General features: G+C 33.7%; 1 protein-coding gene across 1 annotated transcript; it reads left to right on the forward strand.

Annotated features, from left to right (window-relative positions):
* Positions 1–7114: 7114 nt before the first annotated feature.
* Adgf-C (Adenosine deaminase-related growth factor C) lies at positions 7115–12647 on the forward strand. Its single transcript, XM_014234478.3, has 7 exons — positions 7115–7245; positions 10635–10730; positions 10805–11302; positions 11387–11556; positions 11629–11810; positions 11873–12009; positions 12081–12647. The coding sequence occupies exons 2-7, from the start codon at positions 10658–10660 to the stop codon at positions 12542–12544; spliced, it is 1524 nt and encodes a 507-aa protein (XP_014089953.2). The 5' UTR covers positions 7115–7245; positions 10635–10657; the 3' UTR covers positions 12545–12647.
* The last annotated feature ends 2885 nt before the right edge of the window (positions 12648–15532 follow it).

Raw genomic sequence — 15532 nt, forward strand, 5'->3', positions numbered from 1 at the left:
GCTGAGCTATCTTGAAAGCTATGCGGATCGGTTGGTTCTTATGCTTCATTGGCACATTCGCACACACATCATACATTTCCCCAGCACATTGACCGTCACCCAGTAAAGGAGGCAATGAATGAATGAATGAATGAAATTGTACTGAATGATAGTGCCAATAAATGGCGCACACTTAGTGGGGTTAAATGTGTATGTTATGTATATGTGGAGTATATGCTCATAAATACTAAAGAACGGTAGTCAGAACCCACTTGTAATATGTTTTTGGAACCTGCTGATGAGGTGCTTTAATATTCATTAATTTTTTTAAAAACCGGCCTACCTCAGAAAGCTATGTCAATCCACAGATATTTCGAAGATAAAAATATCAATTATAAGTAAAAAGATCTGCTCCGAAGACGGCTTTCAAAGTTAATGTTGATTATACCAGATAGTAAGTTAATATCGGCATACTTGTCAAAATTTTCTATTGTTGATTTTACCACCTCTAATATTTCTAAAAAACCGATTCGTGACTTCAAAAATTCGTTAACAGCTATCTCATTTGCAGCATTGAGTGCTTATGTAGTGCCGCTGCCACGCCCATTGTCAAACTTTTTTTTACCGGCATCTATAAAAAGCTTTTGTTCCATTTCGTGTAGTCAAATTTATTGATTTCGACGCATTTATTTTTTGTGTTGTCGCACTTTTAGCAGTTTTCAACATAACCCTAATACGGGGAGTGGTCGTGGTTACACGTGGATTGCACCCAGTTTAACATTGTCGAAGGAAGTATCAAAAATATATGTTTTCAGTAAATTTGGTTGATATATTGTAGCTTTCGAGGTGTGTGAAATATGTACATACATTAAACGTACTAGGGGGCGGGGCTAACTGGACAAAACGTACTTTTTAGTTAAATATGGGCGGAAGCGGCTCGTGGTAAGCTCTACATTCACCACCATTGCAGAAAATGTACGTGTCGATCATGAACACCCACAAAATAACACAATAAAGCTTTAGGGTCGGTTTCTTCAAAAATACTTAGTTCAAAACTAATTTACTACTTCAGTTATCACGACTAACCAGGCAAAATAAGTTTGAAGGGCTTTTTGAATATATGTGCACTATAGTATTGTAGTAAACACTTATCTGAACCCTACTGTATATCTGTCTGCAGTCGATGATATCACGTGGGAGTAAAACTATCTGCCACATAATCTGTGGGGAGGCACGTTCTTCCACATATTCGGCAATCATACGTTATCAATTTCGTTATGGCGAAGTCAAGTTCAACTGAGCAATTTGTAATTCGTATTAACTATTTTTATTGCTTGTGCGTTGATTTTTTTATTTTTATTATGTTTTTGTAATTGTTGTTACATATATATGCTATAGGTACTTTGTTTTTTATAGATACATACATACATATATGCACATAAAAATACTTTTTTAAAGCGGTTTTATTTTTAGTTTTCTTAGGGCTTTAGTTTGTAAACAAAATCTGTTTGTGACGTAAGAAAATCTATTTCGATGGTTGTTGATTACACTGAAAGAAACATATGTGGATTACATTTAATCTTTCAAAACAGAAATTTGGCTGAAAAGTGTTAAAAAACAAGAAACAACGTTAACTTCGGTTGCACCGAAGCTATAATACCCTTCACAAATACAAAGGTTCCTTACAATAACTTGATTCCGATCAAATTTCGTGAAGATGCCTCGTCAAATAAAAGAGTTTTCCATGCAGGCACTTTACTCCGATCGTTCAGTTAATATGGCAGCTATATGTTACAGTAATCCGATCTATACAATTTCTTCGGAGATTAGATTAATGCTTTAAATAATAATCTATGCCAAATTTCGTGAAGATGCCTCGTCAAATGAAAGAGTTTTCCATACAAGCACTTTATTCTGATCGATATCGGCCGTTCCGACAAATGAGCAGCTTCTTAGTGAGAAAAGGACAGGTGCAAAATTTCAGATCGATAGCTTAAAAACTGAGGTAGTTTGCATATATACAGACGGACAGACGAACGGACGGACAGACAGACGGACATGGCTAAATCAACTCAGCTCATCATGCTGATCATTTATGTACAATATATATTTTATAGGGTCTCCGACGTTTCCTTCTTGGTGTTAGAAACTTCGTGGCAAACTTAATATACACTTAATTTGTTCAGGGTATAATGAACTAAGTTTACCAAAGATGATAAACCAGAGTTTAATGTTAAAAACTATTGAAAAAATTCATAATTATATCTATATACATACATATATAAAAATTAGGTATCACGTTTTTCCGGGGCTACCTCCTAAACTACAGAACAGGTTTTAGTAAAACTTAGCGCACTATGTCCAGGTTGATCCAACACAAATGGTTGTATTATATATTTTAAACCTCAAATTTTACAAATTAAAAACAATTCATAAAAAAAAGTAGATATACTTGTATATATTTAAACATAAGCACGATTTTTCAAATCAAAACTTTTATAAAAAAATATATATATTTCTAAACATGAACTTGTTTTCAAATTAAAAAAAAAAAAAATTAAATAAAAATTTCAGTAAAATGACAAATGGAAAATTAATTATTTTTTCCATAAACAAATATTTATATGAATAATTTTCTAGATTAAACCTTAAGTGCACTCCCATAAATTCTTACACCGGCCATTATGTTTTCGCCTTTATGCGTAAATAATACTTTCACTGTATTAAATATTTTATTGTATATTTAAAAGCATTTAATGTATATCATAACCATAGCATCCCATGACCGAATATACTATCTATAATATAAAAATGAATCACTGAATCTGATGCTAAGGTCAAATCTCGAGAACAGTGGAACCGATTTCGCAAATTTTTTTTTAGAATATTGGTTGAAGTACCAGAATGGTTCTTACGTAAAGAAAATTTTGTAAATTGTCTGAAAAAGTCTAAAAACAACACCTTTCTATACTCCCATACAAACGATTCGTAATCTTATATACCGGTTGATGGAAAATTGGTTGGTCCCAAAAAAAAAATGGCACTACTAGCGCCAAATTTTTTGTCTCAAGTTCGTACATCTGTCGTGAAAACACATGCAAAGTTACAAGTCATTTTATCAATTAATTCTTTGTTTACAAGTCCTTTGAAGTTGACATGTCAGAGTATTTTTTTAATATGGAAAAAGTGGAATAACGCGCAGTGATTAGATTCTTTCTTTTGAAAGGTTTAAAAGAAATTTATAAACAATTGTTAGAAGTGTATAAGGAGTCCTCACTTTTAAACGCGTTGAATTTTGGGCTGGTGAATTTAAACGTGGTCGTAGGTCGTACTAGGCTTGAAGACAATCCACGCGAAAGACGACCGAAACCGTAACTAAAAATATGCAAAAATTATATTTCAAATCATAAGCATGGGTACAAAATTCATGTAAGAATCAGTTGAATATTTTATTACTTAAAACAAAAATAATAATAATAATAAGAACACATAGCTATTGCAAGAGTAAAGTATACATATACGGATCGTACTGATTATTGCTACTGACTTGGTTAATTGAGAGTATATTGCTGAAAGTGAAAATTAACTGTTTGGATCATTATTAGCTCAGTAATCAGCCTACATTAGCGGCCAGAAGTGTAGAAGTTGATGAAAATAGTTTCCAGTTACATTTGCCAAGCCATCAGTTGTGTTTTAAATTATTCGCTACTGTTGATGATGAAAATGAAAACTTAAATTATCTAGATATACTCGGAATGACATCACATTATCTTTGGTAGAAAATTGTTCCACTATTGTTATTCAGTGTGGTTGTAGCAACCGTTTTGACTGGACATTTTTATAAATAATTGTCCTCTTGCCACGTTTTCCAATGCTACTGTCAGATTGTACGCTACGAATAAAACTGAATTAAATTGAGTTTTAAAATTTTTATATTTAAAAACAACATATATAATTGTTGAAAATTAAGAATGATCTACTCACTTTCATTTTCCGAAATGTTATCAACTAACAACTTTGAAAATTACTCATTTGTTACAAACTTGTGAAAGTGATTTCAAATTCGGAAATAACGTTTTTGTATTTATTCATAAATACAATTGTACTGTAGAAGGTTATTGTATAGAGAATAATGGTGCAAGTATTGGAATTTGTAATATTTACATTGAAAAATGTGAGGGGTTATGCTATTAGAAAGAATTACACGTGAGATTTTATTCAAAATTCTTATCATCCCATTCTTATGTCACATCTCGACTTAATTTGAAGAAGCTTTGCTTAAAGTAAACTACAGAGTTTGTAGGAAATTTTCAAAAAATTATAACCTTCGTAAAAACATTTCAGTTAATGCAATTAAGAATCTTTTCTATCACTTTTACAACGGTAATACCCATTTAATTTTACCTCGAGTATTATTGGCTACAACGTTTTTACCGTGGAAGTGAGAAAGAGGCAATTTAATAAAATGGATTATATAATAATTAAATAAAAGTTTGCTTGCAATGACCATTAGGAACTCAGCCAAAATCGAAGAAAAATCTTTCAATATTTTCATTGTAGTGTAAAATCAGTTAAAATAGGGCATTACCACGACCATTAAACAATAATGCTAATCCTTAAACCTACTAAAAGTGTGGTGCTACAAATAAAACGGCTGAAAACGATTTATTTCTTTCGCTTCCTTCTATAAAACGAATATAAAATCTTCTGTCCATTCGATTAACTTTATAATATATATTTCCCGCTCCTTACAACAAACTCTTCATTCCCGTTAAATTTCTTTTATGTGAGAATTTCTTTAAGAAAGAAGTACTTAACACACCAAATTTCTTTCTATTCATTCATCCCTCAAACAATTTATCTTACAGTTCTCATAGAAACGATAGGAACTTTTCGACCTGCCTGGAAGTTATTGCTGCAGTTTTGAATTATGAAATAGATCACGACTGTGCTGGGTTAGATTAGGTTATATGATTTATTCCAAGAAAGTATCGCACTTGGACTGGCTGTGATCAGTTAATAAGTGTCGACAAAGCACAAAGTGTACCCGTGACAAAGCTGCTTAGGCGTTTAATTTCTACATGCGCCAGCTAAGCTGGACGTCTAAAGGAGTGAGATCCTAGGTATTTTAGCCTTGATCTCGCAAATGCAGAGATCCTCGTCTTCTTCCGGAAGCTTCTGGAATTGGCATCCCGTCAGATGTCAGACAAGTATAAAGCAATGGTCAGATACAATCCTTACAATTAGGGAACGCCTAACCTTGCTGTGAGCGAAAAGCTCGCTGGTACTCTTGCGATATATTAAGGGCCGATCAGCACCGATGGTTGCCCTGCAGTCACCAAGCTTCCGACAGGCCCAGCTGCACAATAGCAAGCCGTTGTTCCGACGATAGCAAGGCCTTTCCTTGCTAATTGTGGAAATATAATAAAAACTTCATCTACAATATTTTATTAAGTTATTTTACCTATTCTTCAAAACAGTTTTAATAAATAATAAAATCCAAAATTGTATAGTGATTATAAGCCAATTATTTCATACTTATTCTCAACCATTTTAAATTAAATTTCCTCAAGTACAAAACAGTTAAACGTCATTTAGTGCTCATTAAAATAAGCTAACTATAAATAAAGTAAACGAAATAACAAGCTCACACTTATGCAAATTTAACGCCAACAGAAACATCCAATTAAAAGATTCGCACATTTGCTGGGCAAATGAATTTGTAACTAATTTCAAGCACAAAATGCTCATCAGAGGAGTCAACAAACCGTGGACAAGTGTTGAATAAGAATGATCTTATCAAGCGCGCATGCCTCTATGTACATGTGTGTATTTGTGTACGTGTGAGTGAATAATAATTTTGATATACAATTACAATACAATTGTTCGCTATTTTTAATGACATGTAAAAAAGGCAACGGTACTGCAAAAAGTAGTAACGAAAACAAAACGATAAAAAAAGCAAAACGCTTAAAATTCTATTAAAACTAGAAAAAAACGTTAATTTCAGTTGCACAGCAGCTATAATACCCTTCACATACACAAATCACAAAACATTCCTTAAACAACTTCATTACGACCGGTAAGTTTGTATGTCAGCTATTCAGCCATTTCGTGACGATATCTCGGCAAATGCCAATTCTTTTCATATAAGGACTGGATTTTGATCGATCAGTTAGTATGACAGCTATACGTTATAGTGGTTCGATATCGGTATCGACAAAAGTGCAGCTTCTTGGAGAGAAAAGGACAGGTGCAAAATTTCAGATAGATATTTCAAAAGCTGAGAAACTAGTTCGCGTTTATGCTGAGATACGAACGGATAGACGAACAGACAGACGGACATGATTAAAACGTCTCAGCTCGTCATGTTCATCATTATATATATACATATACTATATATTTTATAGGCGCTCCAACGTTTCCTTTTGAGTGTTACGAAATTCATGCCAAACTTACGCCGTTCAGGGTATAATGACAAATATGAGAAAGCTTGCGAAGAGAGGTGAGAGTGTGCGCGTGGGTGATGTTTCAAATGTAAGCGCCGAGTAGTGTTAACGAGCAGTAATGTGTACATACCATAATACACGCTGTGAAGCAGCAAAAAATGTTATGTTAATGCAGTGATTATGAATTATTGCCAAATGACTGCGTGTGAGTCGCGAATTTCGCGATGATCTGTTTACAACAAAAACATTTTCAAATAAAATAATAAAAATATTGTTACCTACACAAATCTGCTGCCTTTTCGTGAAAACGTGAGCAGCCGCATTTAAGGTTAATTTAATTTTTTTTCTTTTCCTAAGCCAACCGCACACCCATCGCGCTTTTGACCATTTCCAGCGGTTACTTTTTGGTAATCATTTGCGGTGCGTATGCGCGTGTGTCGCTGTTATTGTTGTTGCTGTTTGCGCTAAGTAACTACATATACACGTACTTAACAATAACAATAGCTGAGGCGTCATCAACAGCATTTTGAGTTACTGTTAATTTGTGTTTGCCGCAAAAAAGTAGTTGTTTTTCGTATGTGTGTTTGTGTTGTATTTGCTTTGGAGTGGTGTGTGTGTGAGCAAGTCCATACAACTCAGCCAAAGTTGGCTCACACGGAGTTTTAGATATGACAGATACCAGAAAACAACGGTTGTTGCCGGTTGTGCGCGTGGAAAGTCGGAGATTCGATTCGAAAATTAGTTTCTGGTGAATTTCAATTTATTTGATAAATAAATAAAAATAACCATAAACTTACTTTCTTTGCTGGCTTAAAAGGTGTGTGTTTGATTTTGCAAAGGGCTAAAGCTCGCGTTTATTACAAATTGTCAATAAAAGTACGTCATCACGGTCTCTTGGCCGAAACGTGCTTCAAAAGAATTATGTCAATTTGTGCTGTTGCATTTTCGCCGCTAATGAGTGTTTTAGCAACGTTTGTGCTTTCACTTCCTAAATATTTATCCAACGGTTCGTGTTTACTGTTAACACACAAATAACTTGCATTGGCTTGAAATATGTGGAGTTTTGAATGTGTACACTTTAAGGACTTGTAAGGACATATGAAGTGTTAATGTACTAATAATCACGCGAATACCCACAATGAGGTGATTACTTGCGGAAAAAAAAAACAATAATGATGTTGTTATGAGATTGATAATTGTGTACCTCAACAACAATTACCTTTTTTGTGGTATTAGGTAAACAAAAATGTATGTGTCAAGTACTAGCAAAACTAACTAATATACGCCAAGAACCGATTGGTCTTTAATTGAGTGCCATATGTATGATATATTTGTATGTGTAAATCTGTGATTGTGTATAAATTTACCGAAAAAAATTAAAATGTGACAATGAAATAAAAAAAGCATAAAAAATATTAATATTTCGATAACATTATTATTTATTAATAAATTATTAAAATGTAACCAAAACAGAATGCTTTGATCTCTTTTTGGATCTTGCATTCTACTTTACGATAAACCTGCAATGGCTTTCAAGACATACAAGACATAGTGATATCCCTTTGAACTGTGAAGCAAATTAATTTGCCAGAACAAACACCAACCGACAATTAACATAGACTACGGAAGAGAGGGAAATGTAGATATTTAATCGACAAATATGTTATAAACGTAGCACAACAAGAAGGCAAACGTGGCATGACGAGAACATGGGCCGCACATGCCGACATTAAAATTTGAAAGGAATGAGATGAACTCTAGTAGGAGTACTAACAGGTCACTGTCTAATTGGTAGACATGCTAGGAACACCATATAACAATGTACTGTAGAAGCTGTTTGGTGGTAGAAGAGGAGGTTACATTAAACACCTTTTATGCGACTGTAAGGTTCTATATAGGAAAAGAATCGTAATTATCGGTCGAGGGTTTCTGGACGACGTCTCTGAAGTTGATCATAAACAACTTTTCGTACTTATAAACTTCATCAGAAGCACGGGGTGGTTCAGAGAGGAAACAATAAAGCGAGGGGACTTAAGTCCCGGTGGTATCACAATGGGCTTCCTAAAGGCCTAGGAGCGTCGTAAGACAACCACTCTAGCTACTTACCCAAAAAAAAAATGGAAATTTGAAAATAACCACAAAAATATACAAAAGGTTATGGGAAGTCACTCCTAACTTATATTACGGTTCAAAACAATTTTTGTGCTATGAGAGAAAAAAAAGTGAACAAAAATATGTTTACTATTTAAAAATGAAAAAAAAAAATTAAATAAAAAAAATTAACAGCATTACAATGAAGAAACTATAAAAATAGAAAAAAATGCGAAACCTTTAATAATAAAAAATATGCCTAAACAAATTAAGTTTTAAAGAATCCTCACAATAAATATTTTTAAGCATAAATCAAGTTAAGAAATAAAATATGTCGGTTTAAACAAACATTTTGTGATCTACTTTCAATGAAACCTTGGAGGTGTGACTTGAAGCCACGATCATTGAATGAAATTTTTTTTATTTACTGTAGCGCTGAGGCAACGTGTAGTAACATTAGGTGATCGCAAGGCCTTTCGTTATTCAATAAACTCCAATACCAAAACTGCTAGTCATAATATATTATATGGCTGGAAAGATCGCACTTGGACTCATTATGTTCAGTCTTTTGTGATGCCAGAAAGAGAACTCTAGTTAGTAATTAGGTTATAAGTGTCGACAAAGCGCATTGTCGTAAATTCTTATAACATATTTTATGGAGAAGTAATTAATTATACACTTTTGTGAAAAATATGATTTAGAGTTTTATTGGAAACTGAAAGTTTTGACAGGAATGGTTTACGAGCTTTTCCAAAGAAAATTTGAAGATCGAAGCTTGTATTACTTGGTGCGTCTAATAACTATATTCGTTAGGTTTGCGAAGAGATTTCTTAACTTGATTATTATTCCATTGTTCCAATATTCCGAGCGTGCGTTGCAAAATTACTGTCTTCGTGCTTTTTAAACAGTCGATCTTTGTGCCTGAAAATGTGTTTATGATAGAGTTTTGAAGAGTTACGCAGAATCTTTGAAAGTCACTCAAGCAGCCATTTTGAAACGTTTAAAAGTAGACGGATACATTGAAACGAACTTTCTGGAATAATATTTATATCAGTTGATAATGAACTCTTAATGTGCTTTTATTTGCAATGAAACTTTTTACCATGATGATAATATCCGGCGAAACGACAGTAACGTGCAACGTTGCTTATTTTGGAAACAGTCCAGAATATCAAAAATACTGATGAGAGTACCTACGATGGTCAGGCCTAAGTGATTGTAATGTACTCGGATTTATGTACTGTTCTATTTGCAGTATTTGGGAAAAGCATTTGCAACTCAAAGCACTTAAGTCTCCTTCTCTCAGTTTTTACTAATACTCACCAATTTAAAATAGCAAGATCGTTGAGGGTAAAGTAAGAAATCTCCGGAATATTTTTGTACCGAACTGCTCAAATCCAACTAATTATTTTGGAGGATACATACAATTCATAGAAACCTCTATTTGTCGGATAGCACAAAATCCGAAACCACAACGGGAGAAGCGACAATTATATATAGGGTGCGCACACTTTTCCTTATCCTTTCCTAACCAACTGAGTTAGGTTAGATAATCAAGCCAATATCCGTGAAGTCACGAATGTTCTCACTTAGACAGCTGCAAACGCCGATCTGTTATGTTGCCCAGAAGTTCTAAGTTCTAATCAAAAAGACCGTCGCATAAAGGTAAAGCGCCTTGAGCCTACCACAAGTTTGTTAAGTCCGCTAATATCAATTCCAGCCCATTCGACTGGTTTCAACCTTAGCCTAGCGTAAGATGAACAGTTAATGAGAAACGGTCTAGATAAGACCGATATTAATTACGAAAAATAGATAAAGGAAGTCTGATGGTCGGTTACTCAGATCTCCAGTTTTGACTCTCCTGGTTTCTTTTTGTGAGCCTATTTTAAACGGGCCATTGGTGAACTCAAATCAAATATTCATGTCGGAAGCAAGCTCTGCTATCTATACCCGAGTCTAATTGCCATTTAACAAATCGATTAATTTCGGTGTTCGGTAGTGATAGTACGTTGCGTTCTTACATCAGGCAACACACAATTCCAATAAAACTTGAGTTTTTCTTTTACCATATACAATTCCTTAAGTATTTTAATCCAGTATCGTTTATATTTTCAGATTCTCCACCACACACTTGAGCGATGACAGGAACATATCTGTTGATGCTAGCAAGCATACTGCATATCTTGAGCTACGCGGATGCTGGTTTTATATGTAAGTCAAGCTCACCGCATATATGTACATATGTATACCTATTTGAACCTCTCACAACTTGATTTACTTGTTAGCCTATGAGGACGCGCGCAAAGCTGTCATACAAGCCGAGGATTTGCTCATCACCGGCGGTCGCATACACCTCAATGACAAGGAGAATCGAGTGAATGACATATTCATGCGATATAAGTTGGACGAGCTGGGTGCGGGCTTCTACGATTCGGATGTTAATGCAGCCGGTTTGCATTTCTTCAAGGGCAAACGACACGTGGAGCAGAGCAAAGTGCTGAAGTTCCTTAAGCGTATGCCGAAGGGCGCCACCTTACATTTGCACCACTCGGCAAGTGTTTCGTCCGAATGGATGGTACGCAATATTTCCTACATGCCCGGTATGCTGCGCTGTACAAATATTTTGGGCGTCAGTGTGTTAAGCTTTCGTAGGACGCCACTTGCTCACGGCTGTGTCACACAGTATGTGCGTGTGAGTGACGAACGTTTTCGTACGGTCAGTCTGGCCGCATATGATCGTAGCTTTGAGAAGTTGATCAACTTGTATACACCGACGCCGGAAAGTAAGTGGAAGCTTGTTTCTTTTTAGTTTTTAAGTAGTGGAGAAATAGCTGTGCAAATAAAGATGAACTTTTAATATTTCACAGTTGATTATCCAACGATCAAGCATGTCTGGCGTAAGTTTCAGAATATGTTTAGCACGATAAACGATGTGTTGCGTTATTTGCCGGCATTTCGTGCCTACACTTGGCGTATGCTGGAGGAGTTGTACGAGGATAATGTGATGTATGCGGAGGTGCGCATGGATTTCAAAGAGGTGAGTACTTATATCCATACGCACAAGTTCTTTGCGATCTCTCACTTTCTCTCTCTTTCTCTTCTGGGCCAGTTATATGACTATAGTGGACGCATTTTCCCACCGGAGCGTTCCGTTCCTGAAATATTGGCTATCGTGGAGGACTTTCGTCGTGTACATCCCAACTTTTTGGGCATCAAGGTGATTTTTTCAACTCATCGTAATGTAGAACGGACGCGTGTTTTCGAGAATTTCGAAATGTTCAAAACCTTACAGTGAGTTTTGAAAAAAGTATTCAAAAAGCTGTTCTTTCATCTACTAATCGAAAATATATTAGCACAGCGAACCCCGATTTCATCATCGGTTTCGATTTGGTCGGACAAGAGGATCTTGGCAAACCTTTACACAATTTCATCTCCGAATTAGCAAATCTGCCAAAGAGCGCGAAATACTTCTTCCATGCAGGCGAAACGAGTTAGTTTTATGTTTTTTAATTTAAATACGTAAAAATTAAACAAAAAATTTTAATTGCACCACATACTTAGATTGGTATGGTGCCTCTACCGATTTCAACCTCTTGGATGCGCTCTTGTTGAACACTACACGCATCGGTCATGGCTTTGCGCTGATGAAGCATCCGGTTTTGTGGAATGCCGTGAAGAAACGTAATGTGGCCATCGAAGTGAGCCCACTCTCCAATCAGATACTACACTTGGTGGCGGATTTGCGCAATCATCCGGGCAGCTTTTATATTTCTCAGAATTTGCCGATGGTTATTTGTAATGACGATCCCGGCTTTTGGGACACCAAGGGGCTGAGCTATGACTTTTACTATGCAATTATGAGTTTGGCGCCTAATCATGTGGGCTTGAAAACGCTAAAGGGTCTTGTTTGGAATTCGATTCGATACTCTGTGCTGACGAGACGAGAAGAGCGTGTTGCCTTTGAGAACTTAGAACGTGAGTGGGATCTGTTCATCAATGATGTATTACAAGGGGGTGTTGTTTGATGTAACAGTTTATTATGGAATGTAGAACAAAAGAAAAATGGAATGTAGAACAAAAAGGAAATCATAAGTAATTCTCAAAAATAAATTTTTGAATATTCAGAAACTTCGCCATAAATTTTTATGTAATGTAAATGTAAAAGAAGATACTAGTCTCTTATTGACTTTCAGAATATGACGTTTGGCATTCATCAAAATGACTTTGGACTTCGGAAATTCACAATCGTCCAAATATTCATAACCAAATTTGAGCAAGTATTTTTTTAAATTCGAAAGGGGTTTTAGATTTTCAAAATTTTTGATTATATTAAAAAAATTCAGTGTAACATTTAGAATATGTAAATTGGTGTAAAACATAGTTCAACTACGTTGCGTTTTTTGATTAGTATTTCTCAGGTTGGTTTTGTATGGTAGAAAGCGATATGAACTCACAAAAATAAATTTGATTACATTAGTTTTGGCACATCATGACACGGCTCAGCTCTGACTATCAAATTACTGCTGAAATGATTGGCACTGTTCTTGCAGGGATTCTATGGAAAGACGAGAAATATTGCGAATGTATTGTACAACTCTGAACAATTTAAATTGAAACGAAACAATGAGATTTCCATGGCTTTCTTCCAGTCTAAAAACGGCAATCGTCGACAGCAGACTGATATTTTGCGTAGAAATTTGGAACGCAACGTACGCAACGGTCAGTAGTTAATTAATTTATGTAAGTAGTGCAGCAGTTGAGAAATTTCACTTTTTTTGGAAATGCTACAAAAACAAAAGCAACAAAAAATAAATACAAATAAAAACTAAATGAAATAAATATTAAAATGCAACAAATAACGCGAACAAACGCAGTTTAGTTCAAAAAGTCCATTTACAGCAACAACAACTGCCGTTTAGTGGGTGTAAAACGTTTGAATTTAGTTGCATTTACATTTTGTTTGATAATTATATAATTTGTATTACAAAATTAACATTTTAACAAAAAACGTTTAACAATTGGATCATTGCGTGCTTGGAATTGCACATTTAAGTTGAAAACACTTGTGTAAGTGTTATATTGCTGAAATTAAAAGCGCACTAAATAATTGAAGTTGAAATATATATGTAATATTACAGAAATTTGTTTCAGCAATATTGGAAGTTATTGAAGATATTTGCTTTGTGCATGGAAATACTATATAATGAAATTGTTTAAATAATTAATTTGAAAGTTAAAATGAAAAATATGTTTCAAATATGTAAAAGGTGGAATAATAAGAGTTTTGGCAATTTTTTTAGATTGTACAGGTTTTAAAAATATATATTTTTTAGTATTTTATTTGAAAAAGCTTTGGAAAAAAATTTAAAGCCTCAATACTAGCTTTTATACAAAACAGTAATGAATTTACGTTTTTTAAACATTTTAAATTTGTTAAAATAATTTATTTTATAGAACAAAAATTAAACTATTTTTTGTGCCGTTCTATACAAAATATTCGTTTTGGTAAAAGGATTTTTCCTTAACAATATTGAAGTTTTAAATTTTGATGAAATAGAAATAAATGTTATGCCCATATTTTTAACAGAATAAAAAATTGACTTTAGTTTGAATTGACTTATGCTACTTAGAATGACATCACATACATGTAAATAAAATTTAGTTCTTATATTATTTTAATTTTGGTTGAAAACAAAGCAGAGCTATTGTTAATCAGTAAATATTTTCAAAATTATTTCTAATTTAATTTTACGTTAACGTTAATAGTAATAAAATATTTTTTTTTACCTTTAATACTACATGTTTGCCGATGAAAATAAAATTTTCATACTGTGAACTCCAATTTTGTTGCCATTATTAAAATAATGAAATCGAATTATATTTGAGTTAAAGCTTACATACATACATTATGAAGCTCGCCAAAAACATTCGTACTTGAGCCATATAAGTGTTGCGAAAAAAATTATACTAAAACCTTCCTATTTTATACTTAAGTAAAACAGTTATATAACTCATTAATGAAGAAAGAAGGAGCATAAAGAAAAATATGCTGAGGTGTAAAGGTTGAATCAGCTGATTTATTGAAATGTAGTGATCAGCATATGATATTATTTACTAATTACGCTTTTCAGACAAACAAAACTATCTGGTCTAAATGATGTCATGTGAAATATAAATATGAAACACTATGTGATTATTAGAAAAATATATAAGGTGATGGAAATTGATTTTTTAGTATTATTTCATATACTGTAATGTATTTCATTTGATAATATGGTATGTTGCGATTTTATATGATTTAAGAGAATGTATGATGTGAAAACTTACCATACGACACAAAATTTTATCTGATGTGTCACGTTAAAGTGATACGATTTGGTTCTAATGCAAATATCTGGTAATAGACAAGAAGTAAAACTTTGGAAATTTGAATACGATATGAGGGATGGGATGACAATATGTTTGATATGATTTGAAATAATATAAAATGTGGAATGTTATGATGTGATGTGAAGTAAAATTACAGGTTTGTAAATATAATAAAACATGACTTACTAGTCTAGTGCACTATATGAGTGGAGAGTTTATTTAACTATTGTGATACGATATAATGTAGTTTCACATCTCATTTATTGGATGCAATATGATCCGATGTAAAATTTACTGCAAACTGACCCATCCTGTTTTCAAGTGATAAAATGTTGGAAGTGGATGATTTGAATAAACATAACACGATGTGATGTCATGTAATCTCACCCAATATAATGATGATATGATACCATAATATTATATATGCGAGGTAACGTGATCTTATTTTATACGATTTTATGCACTAAAAATCGCAGCGATATTTAAAAATTCCATTTCTGCGTCATACTTGTATACATATGTGATGTGATCTGAAGCCAAATGATTTTCTATCAGTGGATATGTTACAAAATCAAATATCATAATGGATTTCATATGTTATTTTAAACAAAATATTAGACAATGTTTTACATGTGCTAGACAGT

This window comes from Bactrocera oleae, chromosome 2 (assembly GCF_042242935.1).
Source record: "Bactrocera oleae isolate idBacOlea1 chromosome 2, idBacOlea1, whole genome shotgun sequence".
Classification (NCBI taxonomy): Eukaryota; Metazoa; Arthropoda; class Insecta; order Diptera; family Tephritidae; genus Bactrocera; species Bactrocera oleae.

Coding starts and splice junctions, on each gene's coding strand:
- Adgf-C (XM_014234478.3), top strand. CDS start 10,658: ATGACAGGAACATATCTGTTGATGCTAGCAAGCATACTGCATATCTTG. Junction 10,731..10,804: donor CGCGGATGCTGGTTTTATAT/GTAAGTCAAGCT, acceptor TTTACTTGTTAG/CCTATGAGGACGCGCGCAAA. Junction 11,811..11,872: donor GAAATGTTCAAAACCTTACA/GTGAGTTTTGAA, acceptor AAAATATATTAG/CACAGCGAACCCCGATTTCA.